This window comes from Dendrobates tinctorius, unplaced genomic scaffold (assembly GCF_039654945.1).
Source record: "Dendrobates tinctorius isolate UK_male_01 unplaced genomic scaffold, ASM3965494v1 ptg000030l, whole genome shotgun sequence".
In the NCBI taxonomy this organism is placed as follows: Eukaryota; Metazoa; Chordata; class Amphibia; order Anura; family Dendrobatidae; genus Dendrobates; species Dendrobates tinctorius.
In genome coordinates, this window is record NW_027361698.1 from 669,171 (window position 1) to 696,467 (window position 27,297).

The window sequence follows — 27,297 nt, forward strand, 5'->3', positions numbered from 1 at the left end:
CCTCGGGAGCGCTCCTTGAACAAGCTGGACTTGGTCAGGGCAATGAAGGTCTACCTAGCTAGAATGACTCCTTTGAGGAAGTCAGACTCTCTTTTCATCATTCCAGATGCGGCGCGGAAAGGTCAGCCGGCCTACAAAGCTACTATTGCTCGCTGGATCAGATCGGCAATTTTGGAGGCCTACCGGATCAAGCATCGAGTGGCCCCTCCTGGAATTAGAGCTCACTCTACCCGGGCAGTGGGTGCCTCCTGGGCGGTGTGCCACAGAGCTTCCGCGCTGCAACTTTGCAAAGCTGCAACCTGGTCATCTGTTCACACGTTTGTGAAATTCTACAAGGTCCACACCTACGCTTCGGCGGAAGCCAGCCTAGGTAGAAGGATCCTGCAGGCAGCGGTGGTGAGTCCGCTGGCCTGATGGAAGTTTGTTTTCCCTCCCCAGGGACTGCTTTGGGACGTCCCATGGTCTCTGTGTCCCCCAATGAAGCGATAGAGAAAACAGGATTTTTCGGTTGCTTACCGTAAAATCTTTCTCGGAGCCTTCATTGGGGGACACAGCACCCTCCCATGTTCTACAACTCCTGTTATGATGTTGTTGTTTATGTACAGTTGAGTTGTCTGTTCTGTTTCAATCTATTCTGTTACTTCTCCTACTGCTTTCTCACTAACTGAGAAAATTCCTGCCGGTTGGTGGGGTGTATACTGCGGAGGAGGAGCTAACTTTTTTTGTGCATAGTGTCAGTCTCCTAGTGGCAGCAGCATACACCCATGGTCTCTGTGTCCCCCAATGAAGGCTCCGAGAAACAGATTTTACGGTAAGCAACCCAAAAATCCTGTTATTTTATTTGCCTTTGTAGCAGCTGCTTGACACTGGCCACTAAATGTGAGTTTGTTGTCCACCCATACACCCAGGTCTTTTTCAGTGACAGTTTTGCCCAGTGTTTTACAATTAAGCACATAATTATACATCTTGTTTGTTCTACCCAAGTGCATGACCTTACATTTATCCCCATTAAAGCTCATTTGCCATTTATTAGCCCAAGCTTCTAGTTTACATAAATCTTCCTGTAATATAAAATTTTCCTCCTCTGTATTGATTACCCTGCAGAGTTTAAGGTCATCTGCAAATATTGAAATTCTACTCTGTATGCCCCCCACAAGGTCATTAATAAATACGTTAAAAAGAAGCAGGCCCAATACTGACCCCTGTGGTACCCCACTGCTAATCGTGACCCAGTCCGAGTGTGCGTCATTAATAACCAAGCTTTGTTTCCTATCCCCAAGCCATTTCTTAACCCACTTACACATATTTTCCCCTATCCCATTGTTCTCATTTTATGTATCAACCTTTTGTGTGGCACCGTATCAAAAGCTTTTGAAAAGTCCATATGCACTACATCATCCACTGCGCTCCCTTGGTCCAGTCCGGAACTTACCTCTTCACAGAAACTGATCAGATTAGTCTGAAAGGAAAGGTTCCTTAAGTAAACCCATGCTGATATTCGGTCATGAGGTTATTCTTCTTCAGATACTCCAGAATAGTATCTTAGAAAACCCTCCAAGATTTTACCCACAGTAGAGGTTAAGCTCACTTGCCTATAATTTCCAAGATCAGCTTTTGTCCCCTTTTTGAATATTCAAAACACAAGCCACGGAGACACCATCACATGTTTCTCAACGCAAGCAATGACTAGCCAGGTCTTTCCCCGGGAAGGAACAACCACGGGAAGGGCAGTCTCCAATGAAGGAAACCACCTATGCCAAAACATGGTATCCATCCACAGACAGCTGTTTTGGGGTATTGCCCCTCATCAGTGTGGAGTAGGAAACTGGCCAGTAGGCGCAATGCCTAGTAAAACTCCATGAGTTCATTCATCCTCATTTTTCACAGTCTTTTACTAGGCATTGCTCACACCCTGTTATTATGCAATCTTTAAAGATGAAAAATAATGGTCTATGACTGTACTTAATTCCTGCAGTACTCGGGGGTGTATCCCATCGGGGCCTGGGGATTTGTCAATTTTAGTGATTTTTAGACGCCATCATACTTCCTGCTGGGTTAAGCAGGTTACATTTAGTGGAGAATTTTTGTTATCACTGATCATGTTATCCGCCATGGGATTTTCTTGTGTAAATACCGTTGAAAGAAAAAGTCATTTAGCATATTAGCTTTTTCCTCATCCACCATTTCACCCAGACTATTTTTAAGGGGGCCAACACTATCATTTTTTAGTTTCTTACCATTTATGAAGTTAAAGAATATTTTGGGATTGTTTTTACTTTCTCTGGCAATGAGTCTCTCTGTCTCAATCTTTGCTGTCTTGATTTGCTTTTTACAGCAAAGATTCTTTGTATTTATTTAATGCCTCATCACTTCCTATTTGCTTTAATTCTCCAAATACTTTCTTTTTGGCACTTATTGCGCCCCTTACAGCTCTATTTAACCATAGTGGTTTCCTCCTATTTCTAGTATGTTTATTCCTAGCATCATGGGACGGTGGGAGTTCAGTGCATGCAATGCTTGAGTATGTGGTTTGGAGGGCCCCTTTAGTGCAAGGGCTGGAGGCTAGGAGTTTTGGTCGGTTGGGTAAGAGGTTCCCCACTCTGGGTCTGGTGCAGAAGACATGGTCTAATATCAAAAAGATTAGAGAGATCTCTGAAATGACAATCTATACCCCCATTTGAATGAATGACAACTTGGGTGAATTATATAAACTTGGGGAACAGAGGGCTTTGTCACATAGGGAGATATGCTATATGTCGCAGTTACTTATGAATCAGGAGTTTAAGTCGTTTGAGTCCTTGCAAGAAAAATTTCAAGTGCCTGATATGGACAGGTTCCTGTATATTAGGGTCCAGCATGCCTATAGGCAGCAGAGGCGGGTAAGTGGTCTAAGGATGCAGAAAGATATTGTGTTAGATTATATTTGTATGGAGGGGACCATGAGAGGAGTTATTGCCACGGTTTATGAGGACCTGTTACTTACCTTTTGCTGCGGCATCCTATCCATGTGCGGGACAAATGGGAGGAAGAATTAGGTGTATTGGATGATGAAGTTTGGAAGTCTATATTAGAATATGTTCCGAAATTGTCATTAAGTGAACCTGGTCGGTTGTCGCAATTGTACACCATTCACCGAGCTTACAGATCTTCCCTGAATTTCTACACAGGGTTGGTGTGAGAAGCACTTCCGAGTGTCCGAGATGTATGAATGAGGGCGCAGGCACTTTGCATATGTTGTGGGAATGTCCGCGATTACAAGTTTTTTGGGTTGTGGTGATTAGTCTGATTGAAGGGAAGTATGAATGTGTAGTGCCTAGGCCTCCGTTAGTGTGTGTTGGGGTACGTTGAAGAAATTGGAATTAACTCACAGAAGTTGGCTGTGGCTAGGCTGCTGTTCATGGCCAGAAAATTACTTTAATTGCCAGGTGTTGGGTCAGGGCTGAGCCACCCTCTAGAAAAGAATACATTCAGCAAGTGGATTATACAGTTCGTATAGAAAAAAGTACACATCGGAGAAGGAATGCTGTGAAAAAGTTTGAACAAATTTGGACATCATGGATGAGGCTAATGTAAAGGGGGTATATGGACATTTAAGCTACCGTATATACTAGAGTATAAGAAGGGTTGGCAGGGGAGGGGGAGCGGGGGTGTCAGATCATACTCACCCACTCCTGACATGTCTCTGCAGCAGCCCTGCTCTTTCCAAGGTCTCCAGCGCCTGTGTTCAGCTGTCACGTGGTACCGCTCATTAAAGTCATGAATATGAGGTACCACGTGACCGCTGAAGGAAGAGCTGCCGGAGACCATGAAAGAAGCAGGGGCTACAGAGATCGCGCCAGGATGGGTAAGTATACGCGATATTCACCTGTCCCCGTTCCACCGCCACGCACCGCTCTGTTCTGTGACGTTCAGGTCAGAGGGCGAGATGACGTGGTTAGTGTGCGCCCTCTGCCTGAACAGTCACTGCAGAGACCTGGCAGACAGAGCGTCGCGCAGCGGTATAACAGGGACAGGTGAATATCTCAGGGCACCTGTCCCCCATAGCGCGCCGGTGTCCCCGCCTGCTAAAGACACCGGCACCTGCCCCCCAGCGACGAGAGGTGAGTATGTCTTTATTTTCTTTTATTCGCAGCAGCATATGGGGCATAATCTATGGCGCAGCATATGGGGCGGCATAATCTATGGAACATTTTATGGGGCAGCATATGGGGCATAATCTATGGAGCAGCATATTGGGCAACATATGGGGCATAATCTATGGAGCAGCATATGGGGCATAATCTATGGAGCATCTTATGGGGCAGCATATGGGGCATAATCTATGGAGCATATTGGGCATAATCTATGGACCATCTTATGGGGCATAATCTATGGAGCAGCATATGGGGCATAATCTATGGAGCATAATCTATGGAGCATCTTATGGGGCCATTATTAACCTTTGTGCAGCATTATATTGGAGTGTATTTTGTATGGAGCATCTTATGGGGCCCATCAACTGTGTATGAAGCATTATATGGGGCTCCTGATTCAATATGGATAGTCAAAAATATTTAACCCACTGATGTCTCAATTCATTTTACTGGTATCTATTTTTATTTTGAAATTTACCAGTAGCTGCTGCATTTTCCACCCTAGCTAGGCTTATACACGAGTCAATAAGTTTTCCCAGTTTTTTGTGGCAAAATTGGGGGGGGGGGGGGGGGGGGGGGGCTTGGCTTATACCCTAGTATATACGGTATATTAGAGGTTGCCTAAAGACTCCTGGGCGAGATTCCTATTCCAGCTGTACATTATAGTGTTAGTGTATCATTGCAAAATCTGTTTTTGGGTACATACAGGGAGGCGAATCGATTGCTGTCTACGGGGGGAGGGGGTGGTGGTTAGATTGTTTAACATAATTTAACAAAATAACAATTTTCTGAATGCCTAATTGTATGCTATTTAGTATAAGTTGTAATTGTTATTTTTGCTGAATAAAAATCATGATTAAAAAAAAAAAAATACAATGTCACAAGCTCCTCAGGCAGCTATATTAAAATGCTTACATAGTTTAAAAGAAAAAACTAACAAAGAAAACCCCACATGTAAACAAACCCCCTAACCTTTATTAGGAGTTCGTTCAAAAACCAATACTTGCCATTTGTACATTCTCTCCAAGGTCTTCCTTCAGTTGATCCCTTTCTGACTGCAGACTCTGAATTGTGACCCTCAGCTCATTGCTTTCATTTGTCATAATTTCCATGTGTTGCTGAAGATGGAGAAGCTTTTCCTCAATCTTTGATTTCTCATTACTTAAGGATGCAAACTGTGCTTCCATGTCTTGCAAGTTGCCTTCTTCAGTGCTCTGCAACATTTTTAATAAAAAGCTATAAAAAGGGAAATGGACATCTTGGGGATAGCCTTGATGTCCTTCTCAGCTTATTTGGACATTTTGTTTTCAGAGTCCTAGCTCTTGGATTTTAATAATTTTTTACCCCCAGCTATATTATAGAATTATATATATTATAATCCAAATAAGCAGAATAGATCAAAAAATGATTTAGGAAGCAGTTTAGCAGATCACGGTGGCCCCTCGGAATTCATGAAGCAATAACTGATATTATATACCCAACTAAAAAGACAAATTATCCAAGAAAAAATGTTTTTCCATTAGAGATTCTGAAATAAATTCAGTTTTACCACCACAACTTATTTACAGCCATAACATGAAAATATTCCCCTTCTGTCAGACTGCTCAGATGCCATTATTGTCCTATTGACCAAGTCATCTAACAGGGTTAAAATTGCTGTTCTATTTTAACACCTATATACCCTTTGACAACTCTGGGGAAAGTGGAACAATTAAGTTAAAGTGAACCTGTCACCAGGTGTGGCCGATAAAAGATACGACCATCACATTTCAGGGCTGATATACAGCTAGCTATAATGCTGTATATCTGCCCCCATACTGACCTGCAAGAGAAGAAAAATAACTTCTTATAATCACCTGCAGGGCGGTCCGGTCCGATGGGCATCCCTGATCTTGGGCCAGCTCTTCCCATCTTCTTACGATCCCAGTCCTCCTGCTTGCTTCGTGTGGATGATGCGTCCATTCGTCATCCAGTCTCCTCGGCACAGCCCTCCTGCGCAGGCGTACTTCTCTGTGCTGTTGTGGGCAGAGCAAAGTACTGCAGTGCGCATGCGCAGGGGCTCTTTGACCTTTCACGGTACCTATACACCGCAGTACTTTGCTCTGATGTCAACAGGGTAGTGAAATACGCCTGCGCAGGAGCGCGGTGCTGAGGAGTTGCGTCATCCACACGAAGCAAGGAGGACGAAAGGTGATTGACGTATCTCTTATTGGCCAAACCTGATGACAGGTTCACTTTAAGTTTTATAAGACCCTAAAGAAATACCCAGTTGGTCTGCAAGCAGAGATTACAAAATATACATGTATATGAATTTTTTCATGTAATTCTCCCTCTAGTGAAGACGACTTTGTGGAGATAAAAGATATAAAAAAAAAAAACACACAAAAACATGAAAACAAGTGAAACATCCCTGAAAATATGGCAACAATTTACAATGGGGAAATTCATACCTTTTCTTCAAGCAACAAAATATCATTTGTCAGTTTTTCCACTCTATGCTTCTGCTGCTGAAGTTCTCCTTGAGCCTTTTGAAGATTATCTTGGATTTCTGTAGACTGAAGGGTGAAAAATGCCGCTCTTAAAATCAGGCTATCTATACTAAAAGTGGTGAGTTTAGATGCACTTCTAATCAACCCTGCAACTAAGAAGGGCATTTTTTGATTCAGTAACTCGAATGGCTACAGGTATAGTCCAGATTTACATAAAATTGAGGATTGTGAGATGATTTTTGCCTAGACACCTACAAGACCTGTGAGGCAGTGAGATCAATCGTATACGACGATTGTTAGTTGACCTCAGGATGTACATAGAAACATACTGAGTACTGAACCCACAGGAGAGCTTTGTAATTACAACCACAGCTGTGGTTACAACGCAAAATAAAAGTGAGTGTGGACTTGGTCAAGCTATTTCATGAAGTCAGATTTAGGAACACAGGACATGGGCTTTAATTTTTGAAGAGATCTGTAGGAAGGTAGTGGGACAGACCTGTCACTCCACTTTTGGTCTTGGGAGTAACCCATGTCTATGATTCCCATTTAAACTTTCAGGTAAGGGCTGAGTGTGTGTGTTGGTTTGCAAGAAGCAGAGCAGGAGTTTGTGCATGCCTGTGTGTGAAACTGAGCACAGACCAGAGCCAGAGACTAGAGCAAAGTCATTACTGCACCCGCGAGTTTACGGTGGTGTAGTTGTTAATAGATTGATATGGACATTCTGGGTGTGAACTGGATGATAATGTTAGGATTTATTTTGCAAGTTGGAACATAAATACATTTAAGCTAAACTTTCTTGGGTCACTGTCTCATTACTGCACATAACGTGAAAGTCGCTGCCTTACATATGGTGGAGAATGTGGGCAGTGTGATTTGATGCATACCCCGAAGAAAACCGCATGTCTGTGATTAAGCTGGCCACCCTGCAATTTAATAAGAGATGGAGGAACTACTGAAGTAGCTGGTACTCAATGTGCTGCAGAAGTTTCAGCAGCAACAGCAGACTAACAACCTGATTCTACAACAGATTGTGGTTCTGCGACAGATGCCCCCCACCACCGACTGTCCTGAGGCCCGGTCGGCTCTGAGGAAGATTAGACAGAAGGACGACATGGAAGCTTTTCTCACTGTGTAAGGCTAGTTTCAGACTAGCGCTTTTGAGCGCAGCGACGGCCTGCGCACGGCCGCTGCTAAGCCCCGCCCCCGCCAGTAGCTCCGCCTACCGGCGCATGACGCTGCATGCGTCCCCTATCTTTATCACTGGGGGCGCAGGCCGTGCGCAATATGCGTTTGGCGGCGCGTCGACCTGCGCCAAACGCAACCTGCTGCAGTCTGGTTGCGCTCGGCGCACCGTCAAAAAGGCGCATGCGCCGCCAAACGCATATTGCGCACAGCCTGCGCCCCCCAGTGATAAAGATAGGGGACGCAGGACGCATGCAGCGTCATGCGCCGGTAGGCGGAGCTACCGGCAGAGGCGTGTCAGGGCTTAGCGGCGGCCGTGCGCAGGCCGTCACTGCGCTCAAAAGCGCTAGTGTGAAACTAGCCTTAGAAAGAAAAGCGGAGCGGGACAGTTAGCCGATCTCCCAGTGGGCTGAAGTCGTGGCCCCGTTCCTGATGGGAGATGCTCATATGGCCTATTTGGCTACCATGCGCAAAGTAAGAGGAAAATGTGCGGATGGTACCGGTCTGGAGGAGAGGAAATTCTCCTCCAGGCTCTGGGTACCATATCCCTGTAAAAGAGAATTAAAATAAAAAATGGTGTTATTCTCACCTTCAGGCGTCCCATGCAGCGTCCCCAGGCCTCAACGATGCTCCCACCAAGTCCCGTTCCAAGTGATGCCTTGCGACAATGACCTTTTATAAAGTCGCGGACCGCTACGTCATCAAAGATCATTGTCACAAGGCATCACTGGGAACAGAACTTGCCAGGAGCATCGCGAGGATCAGGGACGCTGCACGGGATGCTGGAAGGTGAGAATAACACCATTTTTTTTTAATTAGTTTTAACTTTATATCTTTTTACTACTGAAGCTGTATAGGCAGCCTCAATAATAAAAAGTTGGTCACACTAGTCAAACACTATGTTTGACGAGTGTGACCAACCTATCAATCAGTTGGTCATGCTAGTATTCTGCAAGCTAATTACACTTGCAAAACGCTAGTTAAAACGCGAGAAATACGCCGGAATTACACATGCGGAATTCTAGCGAATTTCCGGCAGCAGGGAGTTGCAGAATTCCCGCGGCAATTCCGCAATGTGTGCACATAGCCTAAAGGTAACAGCTTTGGAATTACTCCCACCATATCGTAAACAAGCAGAGAGAGTAAACAATCCACCAAAAAGTTAAAAAAAAAAAAAAATTAAAGTATTTTTATTTAACTCAATATATAAAAGGTACTTCAAAAACAGTAATATCTATATCAAATGACAGTGTTTCAAATCAAGGAAAAACAGGTGCAACAAGAAAAGGATCATGTGCGACACCACAGGCGCAGGATATTACGCTAGAGGTCAATAGCCAAACCCATAAAATGTAAAGTGACAGTGCAATAGTGTATCAAGAGGACCAGTGCAACTTAGTCAGCACATATGATAGCTCTTACCCATCGCTGCCCTGTAGTGCCGCACACGCCACACCGACATGCATTTCACGTGGGTTTCTTCTGGGGGCTGCTGCAGTTTCCCCTAAAGCAGTCTCGCGGACTAGCGGTACCAAGGGATAGGACATGTGGCTGCTAACTGACCCCTGACTGCTGACCTAGATACCGGGTGAGTCAACTCGCAGTCCATGTGTGTGCCCAGACAGTCTACACCCAGTTTGAGAACCCCATCTGCGTCAGGTGTACATCAACAGACATCGGGCAGATGCCCTCTTGGATTCAGGGAGCCTAGTGACATTTGTCAATGGGTTGTTCACTTCCAGGTTAAAACCCACGGGGGGGGGGGGGAAGAATCAGGGTCATTTGATACATGACAAGCTTTGGGAATATCAGAAGCAGGAGGTTGCTTTTTCCACCCCAGGAAGATGGAAACCCAAGCAACTATATCATGTAAATCTGTTAAAAGCATGGAAAGACTGGGAATGTATGGTTACAGACGAGACTCCAGTCTTACCCACTTTGGACCCTCTGACACGAGGAATGAGGTAAAGATAAGAGACACTCTCTAAACAGTAGCGATGGGAGGCTCGGAAATTAGTGCAAAATACGGACGTATTCTTGGAACTGCCCGTTCGTACATCTGTAATCCACCATGGCATGGTTACCGAGTCTCAGGTTAGGGTACGAATGAAACTGCACCATGTGCCGAAGGCAAGCCATCGCAGCGGAAGAGAAACAAATGCTCCAGTTAGGAGTTCTTGAGGAGTCCAAAAGTGAGTGGGCTAGACCCATTGTACGGATTCCAAAGCCGAACATATTGTTACTATTTTGTGAGGACTTCTGGAAATTGCATGAAACGTTAAAATTTGATCTTTATACAATGCCCTAGGTAGATGAGCTGATTGAGAGACTGGGACAGGCCCAATACTTCACAACACTGGTATGACTAATGGTTACTCTAAGATGCTTCTGACAGTTGGCAAAGGAAAAGACCACCTTCATTACGCCAGATGGTCTCTTTCACTATGTCATGCCTTTTTGGTTACATGGGGCACTGGCCACGTTCCAGAGGCTGATGGACACAGTTTTAGAGCCCCATCAGAAGTATGTGTCAGCGAACCTTGATGATATTATCTATAGTAACTACTGGCATACCCACATGTCCCAGGTAAAAGTGGTAGTGGACTTGCAAACTCAAAAAAATGTGCAACAGGTCTTGAAGCCAGTAACTTGGGGTACGTGATTGGGGTTTGATAACCCTACAGCCAAACAAAATCAAGGCCAATTAAAATTGTCCCCAGCTGTTTACTACGAAAAAGGTAAGATCACTCCTCGGCATCATCGCATATTACAAAATGTTTATACCTAATTTTTGCCAGGAGAACGGCACCTTTGACTGATGTCTTAAGAAGAAAATCAGTCACGGTTCGTGGAAACCTCAGGTGGAAGAAGCATTCCAGTCCATTAAATTGGCGTTGTGCGGCCAGCCCGTCCTCATCATCCCCAACTATGGGAACAGTTTTATTATGCAAACGTATATTTCTGAAGTAGGCTAAAGAGGAACATAAAGACACCTACTTGAGTAGGAAACTTACCCCAGCAGAGACAAACTATAGCGTAGGGGAGAAAGCGTGTGTGGCCACTAACTGGGCCTTAAAATCCCTATGGTATTACTTACTTGGGTGACAGTTCCGCTTGGGAACAGACCATTCACCCCTAGTCTGGCTGTGATCTGCCAAGGAGAGGAATGCAAAAGGGCACCAGATGATTTTTGTCATTGCAAAATGTTTCTTGGTGGAACATCAAGATGGGAAGTTGGAAGCAAGTATGCATGCCTTGTCACCGGCACCCTATATGGTAACTAGTGTTCAACCCCCCAACTTTAAACAGAAGGGGTGGGGGATGTGAGGGAAACCATATACGAGGGCAGTTATGTGTCCCCCAGGATGTGCATAGAACCATACTGTACCCGCTGGAGAGCTTTATAAGTACAGCCACAGCTGTGGCTACAACGCAAACTAAGAGTGTGGACTTGGTCAAGCCATTTCACAAAGACAGATTTAGCAAAACCTGACATGTGCTTTTATTTCTGGAGAGATCTGTAGGAAAATACTGGAATGGCTCTCTCCATCCACGCAGCGTCTTAGAAGTGGCCCTTGTTCATGATTTAAAACTTTCAGGTAAGGGATGGGCGTGTCAGTGTTGGTTTGAAAGCATCAGAGCCCGAGGCTCTGTGTATGCCAGTGTGAGACTGAACGCAGACTAGAGCCAGAAACTAAAGCAAAGCCATTACCGCACCCATGAGCTATATGGGGGTGCAGTCGCCAACAGCAATGGACTAGTAAGGGAATTCCAGCTGTGAACCGGATGATAATGTTTGGATTAATTTTGTAAGTTGGCAAATAAATCCATTTAAGTTGAACTTTCTTGGGTCACTGCCTTATTTTCCTTCCCCCAGGAGTTGAGAGTCTCCAGTTATACTTGTGTCATACTTTTTGTTTTTTTAATATCAATCTACTTTTTTGTCTTGGGGTAGCGGCTATTTTTGGCACCAAAGTCATCAAAATGCTGAATGCAATATACAGCACTGTGTACTGACAATTGCTTATTTTGCCTTTCTACCTAGCTAATTCTTTTTTTCTGCTCCATGTAGAAACCGGAAATCTCTTTTCTCTGCATTTATCATTCCCCTCTTCAACTCCCGACTCAGCTGCTCCTTTCCTCCCCCGTCAGGGATTTTTGCAGCGACTCATGACTGAGAAAGCTGACCCCCCTGCTTCTGCACACAGCTTAGAAGGATTCAGCTAGTCAGTTTTTAATGATGTCATAGAACTAATAGAAAACAGAAGGATTAACAGTGTAGAAGGGTAAAATGGGCAATTGTAAGTACACAGTGCTATATAACATGATGACTGCAATATAATAAGAGGGTAAAAAAGTTGATGGGAGGAGTGCTTCTTTAAAAAAAGGCTGAATTGGGGCCCATGTTTTCATGCAAAACTGAATTAATGTGCCCTTGGAAACAAAGTGTGAGGTGGCAATTTCAGAGTGTTTCAGGAGATATATTAGTGTGGGAGCATAATTTGATTTTTTTCTACAATTTATGGGGAGAGGGAAGGGGATGTTTAAGTCAAGTGTGAAAATTGTCCTGGTAGCAAAAGGGTTAAAACATTGCAATAAGTTTAGCTTCATTTTTTCCTTTACCAGTTTTTGCAATTCTTCATTTCTCAGCTCCATTTTATTCCGCTCCTCGGATGCAGCTTTCAGTTGTGCGGTGAGGTCAAAAATTTTTTGGCCAGCTTCTGATCCCTCTTTTTCACACTTGTCCAGAGCCAGTTTTTTGGTCTCTATTTCTTTGTGAAGATCTTCCCGCTCTAATAGCAGTTTCTCCTTTGACAGCTCAATAATCTCTCTTTCACTATTGGCTTCCTTCAAAAGCAAAACAGTTTCCTGCAATTGGTTCTCAACTGAAGACGACTGGTAGAGAGAGAAAAAAAAAAAAAAAAAAGGAAAACACAAAGATGCTATGCTATATCATATCTATGGAATATGAACAGAAGATATAGTATTGATACGGACACCATACCTTTTGTTCTAAAGATGCAGTTTTACATGTTAGCTCTTCTACCATCTGTATCTGCTGCCAAAGATCGTCTTGTGCCTTCCTAAGATCATCTTGAGTTTCTATAGACTAAGAAAGAAAACACAAGAGGACTCAGAAACTGCTCACAATTCATAAGGCAACTTGCTGTATTTAAAGGCACCATGTCAAGATCATTTGCCTCAAACAACCACTACTAATTCATAGGAGCTCATGATGTTACTGAACATAATGCAGAAATACAAAATCTGTATAGCTTTATATCTTACGGCGGTAGTTTATCTTTGGTATCAGACATCCCTCTGGTGGAGATGCGTTATCCCAAGGCAGGTCCATCTGCATCCCACACATGTAATAAAATGGCCTCCGCTTCATGGGTGTGCTGCACATCACGAGAGGTCTTTAGAATTGCCTTGAGATGACGTATTCCAGCCAGAAAGGGGGAGACCGCACCTGTAGTATTTGCAGAAAATAAAGCAAAAACACAAAGAAATGCATGTAGGTGCATAATCAAAAAGGTTATCCCCGTAATATAAACTAGTAGTGGACATTTAGTGGGGTAAAAACTGCTGACGGGTTGCCCTGATTGGAAGAATCATCCTTAATTATTAACCCCTTAACAACCGCCTATACGCCTTTTAACGGCGGTAATTAAGGGTACTAAAACCACAGCGCCGTTAATTCACGACGCTGTGGAGAAAGTACATAGCACCCCCCAGTGTCAGATTTTCTCCGGTGTCTCGGCTGCCAGGGGTAGCCGAGACCCCAGAGAACATGAATCGGTCGGTTTTTACCGACCCCGCTTTTGCGATCGCTGTTATTAACCCTATAACGGCGACCGCAAAAAAAAAAAAAAAAAGCAGCCGCGATTATGCATTAAATTTCTCTTTCCTCTGATGTGATCGCACATCAGAGGAGAGAGAAATAGGGTCCCCGATCCCCCCCCCGGACCTCTCCGTGGTCCTCACATCCTTCCCGGTGGTCCCGCCGGCGTCCTCCGATGGGCGCCGCCATCTTGAAAATGGCGGGCGCATGCGCAGTGCGCCCGCCGGGAATCTGTCTGCTCCGGCTGGCAGATTCCATTCATTATTTTGATCACTATGATAAACGATCATAGTGATCAAAATAAAAAAAATAGTACATAACCCCCCCCTGTTTATCACCCCCTTATATAGGCAAACATAATGAAATAAAGAAAATATTTTTTTTTCCAGTTTTCCATTAGGGTTAGGGTTGGGCTAGGGTTAGAATTAGGGTGAGGGCGAACTAGGATTAGGGATTAGGGTTAGGGGTGTGTTGGGGTTAGGGTTGGAGCAAGAATTGAGGGGTTTCCACTATTTACCAACTTTGGGGTCTTAAAATTGGGGTCTAACAAAATCACTTTTGTGGAAATAAAAAAGACTATTTTCACGGCTCTGCGTTTATAAACTTCTTGGGGGTGCAAAGTGCTCACCACACATCTAGATAAGTTCCTTAGGGGGACTAATTTCCAAAATGGGGTCACTTGTGGGGGGGGGGGTTTCCACTGTTTAGGCCCATCAGGGGCTCTGCAAACCATTCCATCAAAGTCTGCATTCCAAAATGGCACTCCTTCCCTTCCGAGCTCTCCCATGCGCCCAAACAGTGGTTCCCCCCCACATATGAGGTATCGGCATACTCAGAACAAATCGCACAATGACTGTGGGGGTATGATTTCTCCTGTTACCCTTGTAAAAATAAAAATTTTGGGGCGAAAAGATCATTTTTGTGGAAAAAAAAATGGATTTCTTATTTTCATGGCTCTACGTTATAAACTTCTGTGAAGCACTTGAAGGTTCAAAGTGCTCACCACACATCTAGATAAGTTCCTTAAGGGGTCTAGTTTCCAAAATGGGGTCACTTGTTGAAGTTTTCCACTGTTTAGGCACATTAAGGGCTCTCCGAACGCAACATGGCATCCGATCTAAATTCCAGCCAATTCTGCGTTGAAAAAGTCAAACGGCGCTCCATCCCTTGCGAGCTCTGCCGTGTGCTGAAAAAGTGGTTTACCCCCACATATAGGGTATCGGCGTATTCAGGAGAAATTGTACAACAAATTTTGTGGTTTATTTTCTCTTTTAACACTTGTGAAAATAAAAAAAATTGGTTCTGAAGTAAATTTTTTTGCAAAAAAAAGTTAAATGTTAATTTTTTCCTTTCACATTGCTTTAGTTCCTGTGAAGCACTTAAAGGGTTAATAAACTTCTTGAATATGGTTTTGAGCACCTTGAGGGGTCTAGTGTTTAGAATGGTGCCACTTTTGGGTATTTTCTGTCATGTACACCCCTCAAAATGACTTTAAATATGATGTGGTCCCTAAAAAAAGGAGATTTTTGTGTACTCACCGTAAAATCTCTTTTTCTTAGCCTTTAATTGGGGGACACAGAACCTTGGGTGTTATGCTGCTGTCCACTAGGAGGCGACACTATGCATAATCTGAAAAAGATTAACTTTGGCTCCTCCTCTGCAGTATACACCCCTGGACGGCGTCAGCCTTCTCCAGTTTTGTGCCAAAGCATAAGGAGGAACGTAACCAAATAACATAACCATGCCTGTAAGAAGGCTACTATGTACGAGCTCAAGAACAATATGAGAACTCAACAGGAAACAACGGCCCGTAAGGGCAACAGGGTGGGAGCTGTGTCCCCCAATTAAAGGCTAAGAGAAAGAGATTTTACGGTGAGTACACAAAAATCTCCTTTACTCTGTCGCCTAATTGGGGGACACAGAACCTTGGGACGTCCCAAAGCAGTCCCTGGGTGGGAAGCAGTGGACGAATATTGTGCTGACAGTCCCCTAGACTTGGGGTACTGCCGCCTGCAGAACCAGTCTACCCAGGCTCGCATCCGCTGAGGACTGGGTATGAACACTGTAGTGTTTCGTAAACGTGTGTAGGCTAGTCCAAGTGGCCGCCTTGCACACTTGTTGTGCCGAAGCCTGATGCCGAATGGCCCAGGAGGCCCCTACTGCCCGTGTAGAGTGTGCCGTGATACCGGCCGGAAGAGGGGAACTGTTAAGTCGGTAGGCCTCATGTATGGTGGACTTGATCCACCTGGCAAGGGTAGCCTTGGAAGCCGGCAACCCCTTGCGACTACCTTCCGGAAGAATGAAGAGGGAATCGGATTTCCGGAAAGGTGCAGTCCTGGACACGTAAATCCGCAATGCTCTGACTAGGTCAAGCGTATGCAGAGCCTTCTCCACTCTATGGACCTTAACCGGGCAAAGGGAAGGCAGTGAAATCTCTTCGTTAAGGTGAAAGTTGGACACAACCTTCGGAAGGAAGGATGGTACCGTGCGGAGAACCACCTTGTCCTGGTGAAAGGCTAGGAAAGGTCGTCTGCAGGAAAGTGCTGACAATTCCGACACTCTGCGTAACGAGGTGATAGCCACTAGAAAAAACACTTTCTGAGACAGAATGGAGAGTGGAACTCCTCTAAGAGGTTCGAAGGGTGGAGCTTGCAATGCTGTCAGGACCAGATTGAGGTCCCACGTATCCATCGGACGTTTGTAGGGAGGAACCAATCGGGAAACTCCCTGGATGAAAGTCCTTACTTGCGGTTTAATAGCAATGCGCTTTTGAAAAAGGACTGAAAGCGCCGACACCTGACTCTTAAGCGAACTTAAGGATAGCTTGGCATCTAGGCCCGATTGAAGAAAACCTAGTACCTTCGGGAGGGAATAAGGGAGTGGGACTTGTCCATGAGATTCGCACCAAGAAAAGAAGGCTCTCCAGGTACGATAATAGAGCTTGGCGGAGGCAGGCTTCCTTGCCCTGATCATAGTTGCAATGACTGCCGGTGAAAAACCTGTCTGGGTTAGAATCCAGGTTTCAAGGGCCATGCCGTCAAATTGAGGGCCCCTGAATTCTGGTGGAAGAACGGACCTTGAGACAGAAGGTCGTGGCGGTCGGGTAGACGCCAGGGGGCGTCTGCCATAAGTTGGACGATGTCGGCGTACCAAGTACGTCTGGGCCAGTCTGGCGCGATGAGGATGGTCGGAACCCCCTCTTGCTTGATCTTCCTCACGACCCTGGCGATTAGGGGGAGGGGTGGAAAAATGTACAGGAGTCGGAACTGGGACCAGTCCTGGACCAGGGCATCCGCTCCGAGCGACCGCGGGTCATGTGTCCTGGCCATGAAATTGGGAACCTTGGTATTGAGATGGGATGCCATTAGGTCCACATCCGGGGTTCCCCAGCGTTGACAGATCTGGTAAAAAATCTCGGGATGGAGAGACCACTCCCCCGAGTCCATTCCTTGCCTGCTGAGGAAGTCGGCTTCCCAGTTTTCTACACCCGGAATGTGTACCGCAGAAAGTACCGACCTTGTGTCTTCCGCCCAGCGGAGGATATGAGCCACTTCTCTCATCGCCTGGGCGCTGCGGGTCCCACCTTGGTGATTCACGTATGCCACAGCCGTGGCATTGTCCGACTGTATCCGTATGTGCGAGGCTGCAAGCAAGTGATGAAAGGCTCTCAGTGCCAAGAGAATGGCCCTGATTTCCAGAACATTGATGGGCAATGTCACTTCCCTCGGTGACCACTTGCCCTGTGATGTAGGTGCACCGCCCCCCAGCCTGTCAGGCTTGCATCGGTAGTCAGGATCTTCCATTGTCCTGAGAGGAATGGCTTCCCTCGTGTAAGTGAGGTTGGTTTGAGCCACCAATGCAGGGACCTCCTGGTTGATGACGTCAACCTGAACTCCCTGTCGAGGGAGAAGGGGTTCCTGTCCCAAGATCTGAGTATGGCTAGTTGAAGGACCCTGAGGTGAAACTGGGCAAATGGCACTGCCTCTATTGCTGCTGCCATCCTGCCGAGGATTCTCATGGCAAACCGGAGAGATCGAGGAGGACTGCGAAGGAGTGTGCGAACTCCCAGACGGATGGCCAGTGTCTTGTCCTTGGGAAGGAGCACCAGGCCCCTGGTGGTGTCGAATACCATTCCCAGGAATGTTAGAGTCCGAGTTGGGATGGTCGACGATTTCTGTAGGTTGACTAGCCATCCCAGGCGACTCAGAGTGTCTAGAGTGATTGAAACACTGACCTCGCAGTCTTTGAAAGTGGGAGACTTGACGAGGAGGTCGTCCAGGTACGGGACGACTAGGATGCCTCTTGAGTGCAGGACGTCCATGGTGGCCGCCATGACTTTGGTGAACGTTCTTGGAGCCGTGGCGAGTCCGAACGGAAGGGCGACAAACTGGTAGTGGTTTTGGTTGACCGCGAACCTGAGAAACCTTTGGTGGGCGGGAGCAATTGGTATGTGGAGATACGCATCCTGTATGTCTATGGAGGCGAGGTATTCTCCCTGCTCCATGGATGCAATGATGGACCGGAGGGACTCCATGCGGAAATGACGGACCCGTACGTAATTGTTGAGCTGTTTTAGGTCCAGTATGGGTCGGACGCCGCCTCCTTTCTTGGGGACTACGAACAAATTTGAGTAGAATCCTCGGAGTCTCTCGTTCGCGGGAACCGGCACCACAACTCCTGATTGAAGGAGAGAGGAAACCGCTTGGTGGAAAACACGAGCCTTTTCTGGTGGTGTTGGTGGAACAGAAAGGAAGAACCGGTTCGGTGGAACGGAAGTGAACTCTATCTTGTATCCGGAAGACACTATTTCCCTGACCCACCTGTCTTCTGTAATAGGCAGCCAGACTTGCTGAAAGAGTAAAAGTCGGCCGCCTACTGGTGGGGTGTCTTCCGGAGGTCTCGAGTCATGATGAAGTGAAGTTCTGAGGTTTTCCTCCCTTGGGTTTCGCTTGGCCTGCTTTCGACTGCCAAGCCCTGTCCGGTCGCTGCTGCGTCCGTGGGTTGTCTCTGCGTGGAGAACGGTTGCGGTTTTGCACTGGGCGCGAAACGGACCAGCCCGAGGAATTCCGAAAGGATCGGAATCGCGTCTGGTTTCTTCGTATAAACGTGCGTTTCGGTTTTAGTTGAGGGAGAGAGGTACTCTTACCCCCGGTGGCATTGGCTATCATGGTGTCCAACTTTTCGCCGAAAAGTCTACCAGTAGAATACGGAAGTCGCGTGAGGGACTTCTTTGAGGCCGCATTTGCTTTCCATTCTCGCAGCCAGAGGATGCGTCGGATCGTGATGGCGTTTGATGCTATTCCCGCTACACCTCTGGCGGAATCCAGGGCTGCATGAATCATGTAGTCTGCTACCACTGCCCTCTGGACCGCTTGGTCCGAGAGTTCAGGATTTGAAGCCTGAAGACCCTCCTGTAGTCTTTTGGCCCAAGCTAGGATGGCCTTGGCTGCCCAAACTGAAGCAAACGCAGGGCCCAGAGAGGCGCCTGCCGCTTCGAAAATAGAACGAGCCATGCGTTCTACTTGCCGGTCTGCTGAGTCCCTGAGGGTTGAGCTATCCGGCAGAGAGAGTAAAGTCTGCGCTGCTAGCCTAGAAACCGGAGGGTCCACTTCAGGTGGATCTGCCCATTGTTTGGTGTCTTCCTGTGGGAAGGGGTACTTCGCTTCCAGATATTTGCGATTAGCGAATTTTTTGTCAGGCTGCGCAAACTGTTTGGTAAGTATTTTCTCAAACTCATCGTGATTAGGGAAGACCTTAGGTGGTTTTTGAACACTTTCGAAGCAAATCCTATGTTTTGGGACTTCCGGGGGCGACTCTGGAATTTTTAGCACCCGATGAATAGAAGAAATTATGTCCTCAACTAGCGCTGTATTGCTAGGGGGAGAAGGTACCACGGACCTAACCGTTTCATTATCTGAGTTGGAGTCACAGATGCCCTCCGAATCCTGTGCCTCGCTAAGGTGATCCCTGGAGGGCGACCTGGGGCGGGGGTCTTCTGTGGTGGGGGATCCCTGTGGTAAATTGCACTGTCTGTCTGTGGCAGGGGACTGCCCAGGAGACCTGGAATGACGCTGTCTCTCCCTAGAGGGGGACGACCTTGTGCTATAGTGTGATCGAGACCTGTGAGTCCGCTTACGTCTGTGAGAGTCGGAAGCAGCATGTTCCTGAGACAAGCTGTCCGTTTGCTGTGTACCGTCCATAGCCGGGGCCCGACTCTGCAGAGCTTGCAGCAATGTAGCAGTTAGGTTGTCTATGGACTGTGACATAGACTGAGACATCTGAGTTGCCCATTCCGGCGTGGCCTGTGACACTGAAGCGTCAGTAGGGACTCCCTGGGGTTCTGACCCAGAGTTCTGGATGCAGTCCCGGCAGTGCGGATACGTGCTGCCACTAGGGAGCGTGGCTTTGCAGGCTGTGCAGAATGCATAAAAACATTCCTGCCTGGTTCTCTTCCTTGAGCCCGGCATAGTGCACAGAGGCTGGCTATAAGGGATCGTACAGGGGTGGCTACGCAGAGGGAACCCACAGAAAGCCTTATAGGAAGTATAGATTCACAGCTGAGTAATGAGAACCCAGCTGTGAGCTTACCCCACCGGTGTGCCCCTAGGTCCAGCGCCGACAGATCCCAGTTCTGTGCCCCCCGGAGACCGCTGTGATGCTTCTCTCCTGGATCTCATCCAGAAAAAATGGCCACCGGGACTCTGAGGAGAGGGCGGAGAGCTGAAAAGGGCGCGCTGGGCTGTGTAAAAACGCCCCCTTTCTGCCTCAATCCGCCCCTTCTATGACACTCCAGTGTGTCATTTTGGTCATCCGGGGGGCGGGCCGGGAAAAAAGGCGGCGGCTTCAGCTAGGCCGAAGCCGCGGTCTAAATTTGAAGCCTGATGCCCAGGAGGGCTCCAGAGCGGCGCGGTAGTCCGGGGGGGGGGCGGATTTGTACCAGACCCCCGCCAGAACGGTCGACTGGATAGCGGTGGGGGTAGCAGGGGTAGCGGTTTTTGTATGGGGGGCCCCTGAAGGACTATGGAGCCGCTGCTGCTGCAGAGACAGGGACGCAGCAAAAGCCCTGTTTCTGCTGTGCCATCCAGTCCGCACCCTCCCCCGGCCCCCACAGGATCCCTCAGCCGGCCTGGGGTCCCTGGAAGCTGCGGAATGCTGCCTGATCTCCGACCCTACCTGAGGCGTCTCAACCTAATACCCCTTGCGGGGGATTAGGGAGGGTGCGTCTGTCACCGTCAGGGGGTCTTCATCCTCGCCTCAACCTCAAACCAGACCCCTTAAAGGGGTTGGGGAAGGAGGGGGGTCTCGACCTCGAACCAGGACCCGAGGGACTGGGGAGGGAGCGACATGGGGAAAAAACCACCTCGACCTCAACCGGGTACCCCTAATAGGGGACCGAGGAGGGAGCCATGCCGGGAGTCTCGCTGGAGACCCACTTTTCTTCATCTGTATTTCCGTGAAAAAAAGGAAAAAAAAAAAAAACGGAAGAAAAAAAGGTGTGCCTCCTTGCGACACTAAGCAAAAACTGGAGAAGGCTGACGCCGTCCAGGGGTGTATACTGCAGAGGAGGAGCCAAAGTTAATCTTTTTCAGATTATGCATAGTGTCGCCTCCTAGTGGACAGCAGCATAACACCCAAGGTTCTGTGTCCCCCAATTAGGCGACAGAGTAAAATGGTTTTGTAAATTTTGTTGTAAAAATGAGAAATCGCTGGTCAACTTTTAACCCTTATAACTTCCTAACAAAAAAAAAATTTTGCTTCCAAAATTGTGCTGATGTTAAGTAGACATGTGGGAAATGTTATTAAAAAATTTGTGTGACATCTCTCTGATTTAAGGGCATAAAAATTTTCAAAATTTTCGCCATATTTCCGTTTTTTTGATAAATAAACAAGACTTATCGAAGAAATTTTATCACTAACATGAAGTACAATAAGTCACGAAAAAATAATCTCAGAATCAGCGGGATCCATTAAAGCGCTCCAGAGTTTATAACCTCATAAAGGGACAGTGGTCAGAATTGTAAAAATTGGCCTGGTCATTAACCCCTTCACCCCCAAGGGTGGTTTGCACGTTCATGACCGGGCCAATTTTTACAATTCTGACCACTGTACCTTTATGAGGTCATAACTCTGGAACGCTTCCATGGATCCCGGTGATTCTGACAATGTTTTCTCGTGACATATTGTACTTCATGTTAGTGGTAAAATTTCATTCAAATAACTTGCGTTTATTTGTGAAAGAAACGGAAATTTGGCAAAAAATTTGAAAATTTCGCAATTTTCCAACTTTGAATTTTTATGCTCTTAAATCACAGAGATACGGCACACAAAAAACTTGATAACTAACATTTCCCACATGTTTACTTTACATCAGCACAATTTTGGAACCAAAATTTTTTTTCGTTAGGAAGTTATAAGGGTTAAAAGTTGACCAGCGATTTCTCATTTTTACAACACCATTTTATTTTTAGGACCACATCACATTTGAAGCCACTTTGAAGGGTCTATATGATAGAAAATACCCAAAAGTGACACCATTCTAAAAACTGCACCCCTTAAGGTGCTCAAAACCACATTCAAGAAGTTTATTAACCCTTTAGGTGCGTCACAGGAATTTTTTTGAATATTTAAAAAAAAAAAAAAATGAACATTAACTTTTTTTCACAAAAAAAATACTTCAGGTTCAATTTTTTTTATTTTACCAAGGGTAACAGGAGAAATTGGACTGCAAAAGTTATTGTGCAATTTGTCCTGAGTACGCTGATACCCGATTTGTGGGGGGAACAACTGTTTCGGCGCATGGCAGAGCTCAGAATGGAAGGAGCGCCGTTTGACTTTTTCAATGCAAAATTGGCTGGAATTCAGATCGGACGCCATGTCGCGTTTGGAGAGCCCCTCATGTACCTAAACAGTGGAAACCCCCTACAAGTGACCCCATTTTGGAAACTAGACCCCCTAAGGAACTTATCTAGTTGTGAGGTGAGCACTTTGAACCCCCAAGGGCTTCACAGAAGTTCATGCCAGGGCATGAAAATAAAAAAAGTTTTTTTTCCCCACAAACATGATCAATTAGTCCCCAATTTTTTTATTTTCCCAAGGGTAACAGGAGAAATTGGACCCCAAAAGTTGTTGTCCAATTTGTCCTGAGTACGCTGACACCCCATATGTGGGGGAAAACTACTGTATGGACACACATCGGGGCTCGGAAGGGAAGCAGTGCCATTTTGGAATGCAGACTTTGATGGAATGGTCTGCGGGTGTCATGTGCGTTTGGAGAGCCCCTGATGTACCTAAACTATTTAAACTCCCAACAAGTGACCCCATTTTGGACACTAGACCCCCCCCACGGAACTTATCTAGATGTGTGGTGAGCACTTTGAACCCCCAAGTGCTTCACAGAAGTTTATAACGCTCGGACGTGAAAATAAAAAAATCATTTTTTTCCACAAAAATGATATTTTTTTGCCCCCAATTTTTTATTTTCCTAAGGGTAACAGGAGAAATTGGACCCCAAAAATTGTTTTGCAATTTGTCCTGAGTAGGCTGATACCCTACATGTGGGGGTAAAACACTGTTTGGGCGCATGGCAGAGCTTGGAAGGGAAGGAGCACCATATGACTTTCAACTCAGAATTGGCTGGAATTGAGATCAGACGCAATGTTGCATTTGGAGAGCCCCTGATGTGCCCAAACAGTGGAAACCCCCAATTCTAACTCCAACCCGAACCCCAACACACCCCTAACCCTAATCTCAGCCCTAACCCTAGCCCTAACCCTAATGGAAAAATGGAAATAAATACATTTTTTTAATTTTATTATTTTTCCCTAACTAAGGGGGTGATAACGGGGGGTTTGATTTACTATTTATGGCGGTTTTTATTTTTGGCAGCTGTCGCACGCTAAAAGACGCTTTTTATTGTAAAAATAGTTTTTGCTTCACCACATATTGAGAGCTATAATTTTTCCGTATTTTGACCCACCGAGTCATGTGAGGTCTTATTTTTTGCGGGACGAGTTGACGTTTTTATTGGTACCATTTTCGGGCACGTGACATTTTTTTAATCGCTTTTTATTCCGATTTTTGGGACACAGAATGAACAAAAACCAGCGTTTCATGAATTTCTTTTGGGGGAGTGCGTTTACACCGTTCCGCGTGCGGTAAAATTGATAAAGCGGTTTTATTCTTCGGGTCAGTACGGTTACAGCGATACCTCATTTAGGTCTTTTTTCATGTTTTGTCGGTTTTATGCAATGAAAACTATTTTATATAAAAAAATAATTATTTTTGCATCGCTTTATTCTGCAAGCTATAACTTATTTTTTCGCTGATGATGCTGTGTCGCGGCTCGTTTTTTGCGGGACAAGATGACGTTTTCAGCGGTACCATGGATATTTATATGTGTCTTTTTGATCGCGCGTTATTACACTTTTTGTTTGGCGGTATGATAATAAATCATTTTTTGATTTGTTTATTTTTATTTTTTAAGGGGTTCGCTAAAGGGGTTAACTAATGGGACAGTTTTATAGGGCGGGTCGTTACGGACGCGGCGATACCTAATATGTGTACTTTTATTTATTTTTTTTTTTTTTTCAAAAAATGAATTTATTGGGGAATATTTTTTTTTTTTTTACTAATTTATTTGGCGATTTTTTTAAAATTATTTTTACACTTTTTTTTTTTTTTTTTTTTTACTTTATTACATAGTCCCAGGTGGGACATTACTGTCCTGTGACAGATCGCTGATCTGTCACATCACAGATCACTGTGACAGATCAGCGATCTGTCACAGGCAGTGCAGAAGGCTTCCTCATGCCTGCGCTTTGCAGGCACTGAGGAAGCCAGTTTCCTCCAGGCCCCCGTCGCCATCTTGGATTTGGGGGCCTGGAGGAAAGGAGCCCCCCGCAGCAGCGCTGCACATTGCGCTGCCGTGGGGGGCTCAGGGAAGCACGGAGGGAGCCCCCTCCCTGCCGATGCTTCCCTTTAACTCCCGGTACACCACGATCATGTTTGATCGCGGTGTGCAAGGGGTTAACGTGTCGGGGGCGGTCCGTGACCGCCCCTGACACATTGTGCCGGGTGTCAGCTGTGATAATCAGCTGACACCCGGCCGCGATCAGCGGCGCTCACCACGTGGACGCCGCTGATCGCGGTAGACGTACTATCCTGTCCATGGGCATAGGGGCCCGGGTCCCATGGACGGGATAGTACGTCGGATGTCAGGAAGGGGTTAAGCTGCAAACTGGCTCTGTCGCTAAGGGGTTAATGAACTACACAATGTCACAAGCTCCTCAGGCAGCTATATTAAAATGCTTACACAAAGTATTTAACAAAAAAGAAGAAAAAAAAAAAACCACCACGTAACAAAAACCCTCCAAACTTTTACTAGGAGATCGTTCAAAAACCAATACTTGCCATTTGTACATTCTCTCCAAGGTCTTCCTTCAGTTGATCCCTTTCTGACTTCAGACTCTGAATTGTGACCCTCAGCTCATTGCTTTCATTTGTCATAATTTCCATGTATTGCTGAAGATGGAGAAGCTTTTCCTCAATCTTTGATTTCTCATTACTTAAGGATGCAAACTGTGCTTCCATGTCTTGCAAGTTGCCTTCTTCAGTGTTCTACAACATTTTTAATAAAAAGCTATAAAAAGGGAAATGGACATCTGGGGGATAGCCTTTATGTATTTCTCCGCTTTATTGGACATTTTGTTTTCAGAGTCCTAGCTCTTGTTTTTTTTTTTGTTTTTTTTACACACACTTACACACACACACACACACACACACACACACACTATAGCTGGGGGTAAAATATTATTAGAATCCATGCGCTTGGACTCTACAAAAATGTCCAATTAAGCAGGACAATAGATCAAAAAACGATGCCATTTGCTGAGCCAACTGCTCAGATGCCATTATTGTGCTACTGACCAAGTCATCTAATAGAGTTAAAATTGCTGTTCTATTTTATCATCTATAAACCCTTTGACAACTCTGGGGAAAGTTGAAGAATTAAGTTTTAGAAGACTCTAAAGAAATACCCAGTTGGTCTGCAAGTAGAAATTTCACATACTGCACACCAAAAGCCATTGATGTGAATATCTCTAAAGTGGAGAGAAGAAGCGCAAAAATGACAAAAACAGAAAAATAAAGGGCGCTCCGATTCTTACAATGTATTTAACTCATTATATCTAAGTGAAAGGTCCTCTAAGGGTTAAATTAAAATACCTGATCTTCATATTCTGTCTGAGTTTCTTGGTTCATTTCAGAGATGCATCTTTGCTGCACACTTTTCAGATGATCTCGCTCCTGCACAATCCCTTCGATTTGCTGTTGAAGATCAAGGAGTTGCATTTCAGCTTCACGATTTTCATTTTGTAAGGAAACAACTTTTGATTGAGTTTCCCCAATAACCTCCATAAGGCCTTCAATTTCCGAGCTTAAATTTTTCTTTTCTAGCTCAAGTGATTCTTTGTCCTTTAGAAGCTGCTTATATTGAGGGTTCTTCAGGAGCAGGTTTTCTTGTAAGTCAAGAACCTAAAAGAACAATAGTCCATATGCAAAGTTATTGAATCTTCTCAAAACGTCACAAACTATAAAGCAGTTTTATTACATCAAATAATTCTGGTCATACAAAAAGGAGATAAGTCTACCTCTTCTTCCAAGCATGGAATCAAGTCTGTCATAGTTTCCTTTTCTATTTCTGGGGTACTGCAGGAAGCCTCCTTTCTCAGATTAGTAACCAAAGTGACGTGCTGGTGTAATTCTTCTTGGCATCTCTGTAGCTCTTCCTCTGTTCTAGAAGACTAGATTTAGAAAAAAAAAAAAGGAGGAGAGTTGCAACCCATTTCAACAGATGTAGCTTAACTTTCTGGTAAGGGTACATTTTAATATTTAATACTCCAATTTAATTTAAAAAGTGCAGCTTGAACGTATACATTTGATCCCACAAATAAAGAATGAGAGTCTGGTAAGTGGTCTCATATTGCTCCTGAGAAGACTGAAGCATCTCTGGAAACCAGACTGTCAGACATGAAATATTGATCGCCCATTTTCCGATCTGCAGAGTCCTTTTAAGTCATCACTGTGGATCAGCCTCAGACAATCAGCACCAATGAAGGAATTGCAGTGTTCATACAAGTGATTGCTGTAGATTGTTACACAGGCAGTTTGGCTTCTAAATGAGTGGCTATGCCTGTTATAGCAGCTCAATCCATTTATTTTAGGCAACCTGTCATATGAAAAAAAAATAAAAAAGCGAATGCTATTCACCTGCAGATTAACCCCATATCTGCCAGGTAAAAGTATTCTTAACGTGCCTGGATACAGCGGCTCCCCGTACACAGATCTGTGACAAACCGTGCCAGCGCCATCCTCATGACAAACCCGAGTGTTGCCAGGAGGAGCAAGTGCAGGCACCGGGCAGGTTCAGAACGTCAATAAACCTGCAGGTTAACCCTATATCTGCAGGTTTATAGCTGTTTTTTTTTTCACGTGACATTTAAATAAAAGGTAGATGGTAAAACTGAAAGGGAATCTGCCAGCAGGTTTTTGCTACTCAATCTGAAAGCAGCATGATGTAGGGACAAAGACCCTGACTGCAGCGATGTGTCACTTACATGGCTGCCTAGTGTAGTTTTTATAAAGTCAA

At 45.5% G+C, this 27,297-nt stretch overlaps 1 protein-coding gene across 10 annotated transcripts in view; it reads right to left on the reverse strand.

Annotated features, from left to right (window-relative positions):
* Positions 1-27,297, reverse strand: part of CENPE (centromere protein E) — a 205,722-nt gene that overhangs the window by 56,059 nt on the left and 122,366 nt on the right. For 9 of the 10 annotated variants that reach the window (XM_073571801.1, XM_073571795.1, XM_073571802.1 and 6 more), the window contains 7 exons: positions 26,300-26,452; positions 25,875-26,183; positions 25,062-25,268; positions 12,813-12,917; positions 12,431-12,703; positions 6,584-6,688; positions 5,141-5,347 (listed from right to left, as the gene is read on the reverse strand). In XM_073571801.1, coding sequence (XP_073427902.1) covers positions 5,141-5,347; positions 6,584-6,688; positions 12,431-12,703; positions 12,813-12,917; positions 25,062-25,268; positions 25,875-26,183; positions 26,300-26,452 — 1,359 coding nt within the window. The remainder of the gene's footprint in view (positions 1-5,140; positions 5,348-6,583; positions 6,689-12,430; positions 12,704-12,812; positions 12,918-25,061; positions 25,269-25,874; positions 26,184-26,299; positions 26,453-27,297) is intronic. The other variant, XM_073571797.1, reaches the window with a different exon arrangement.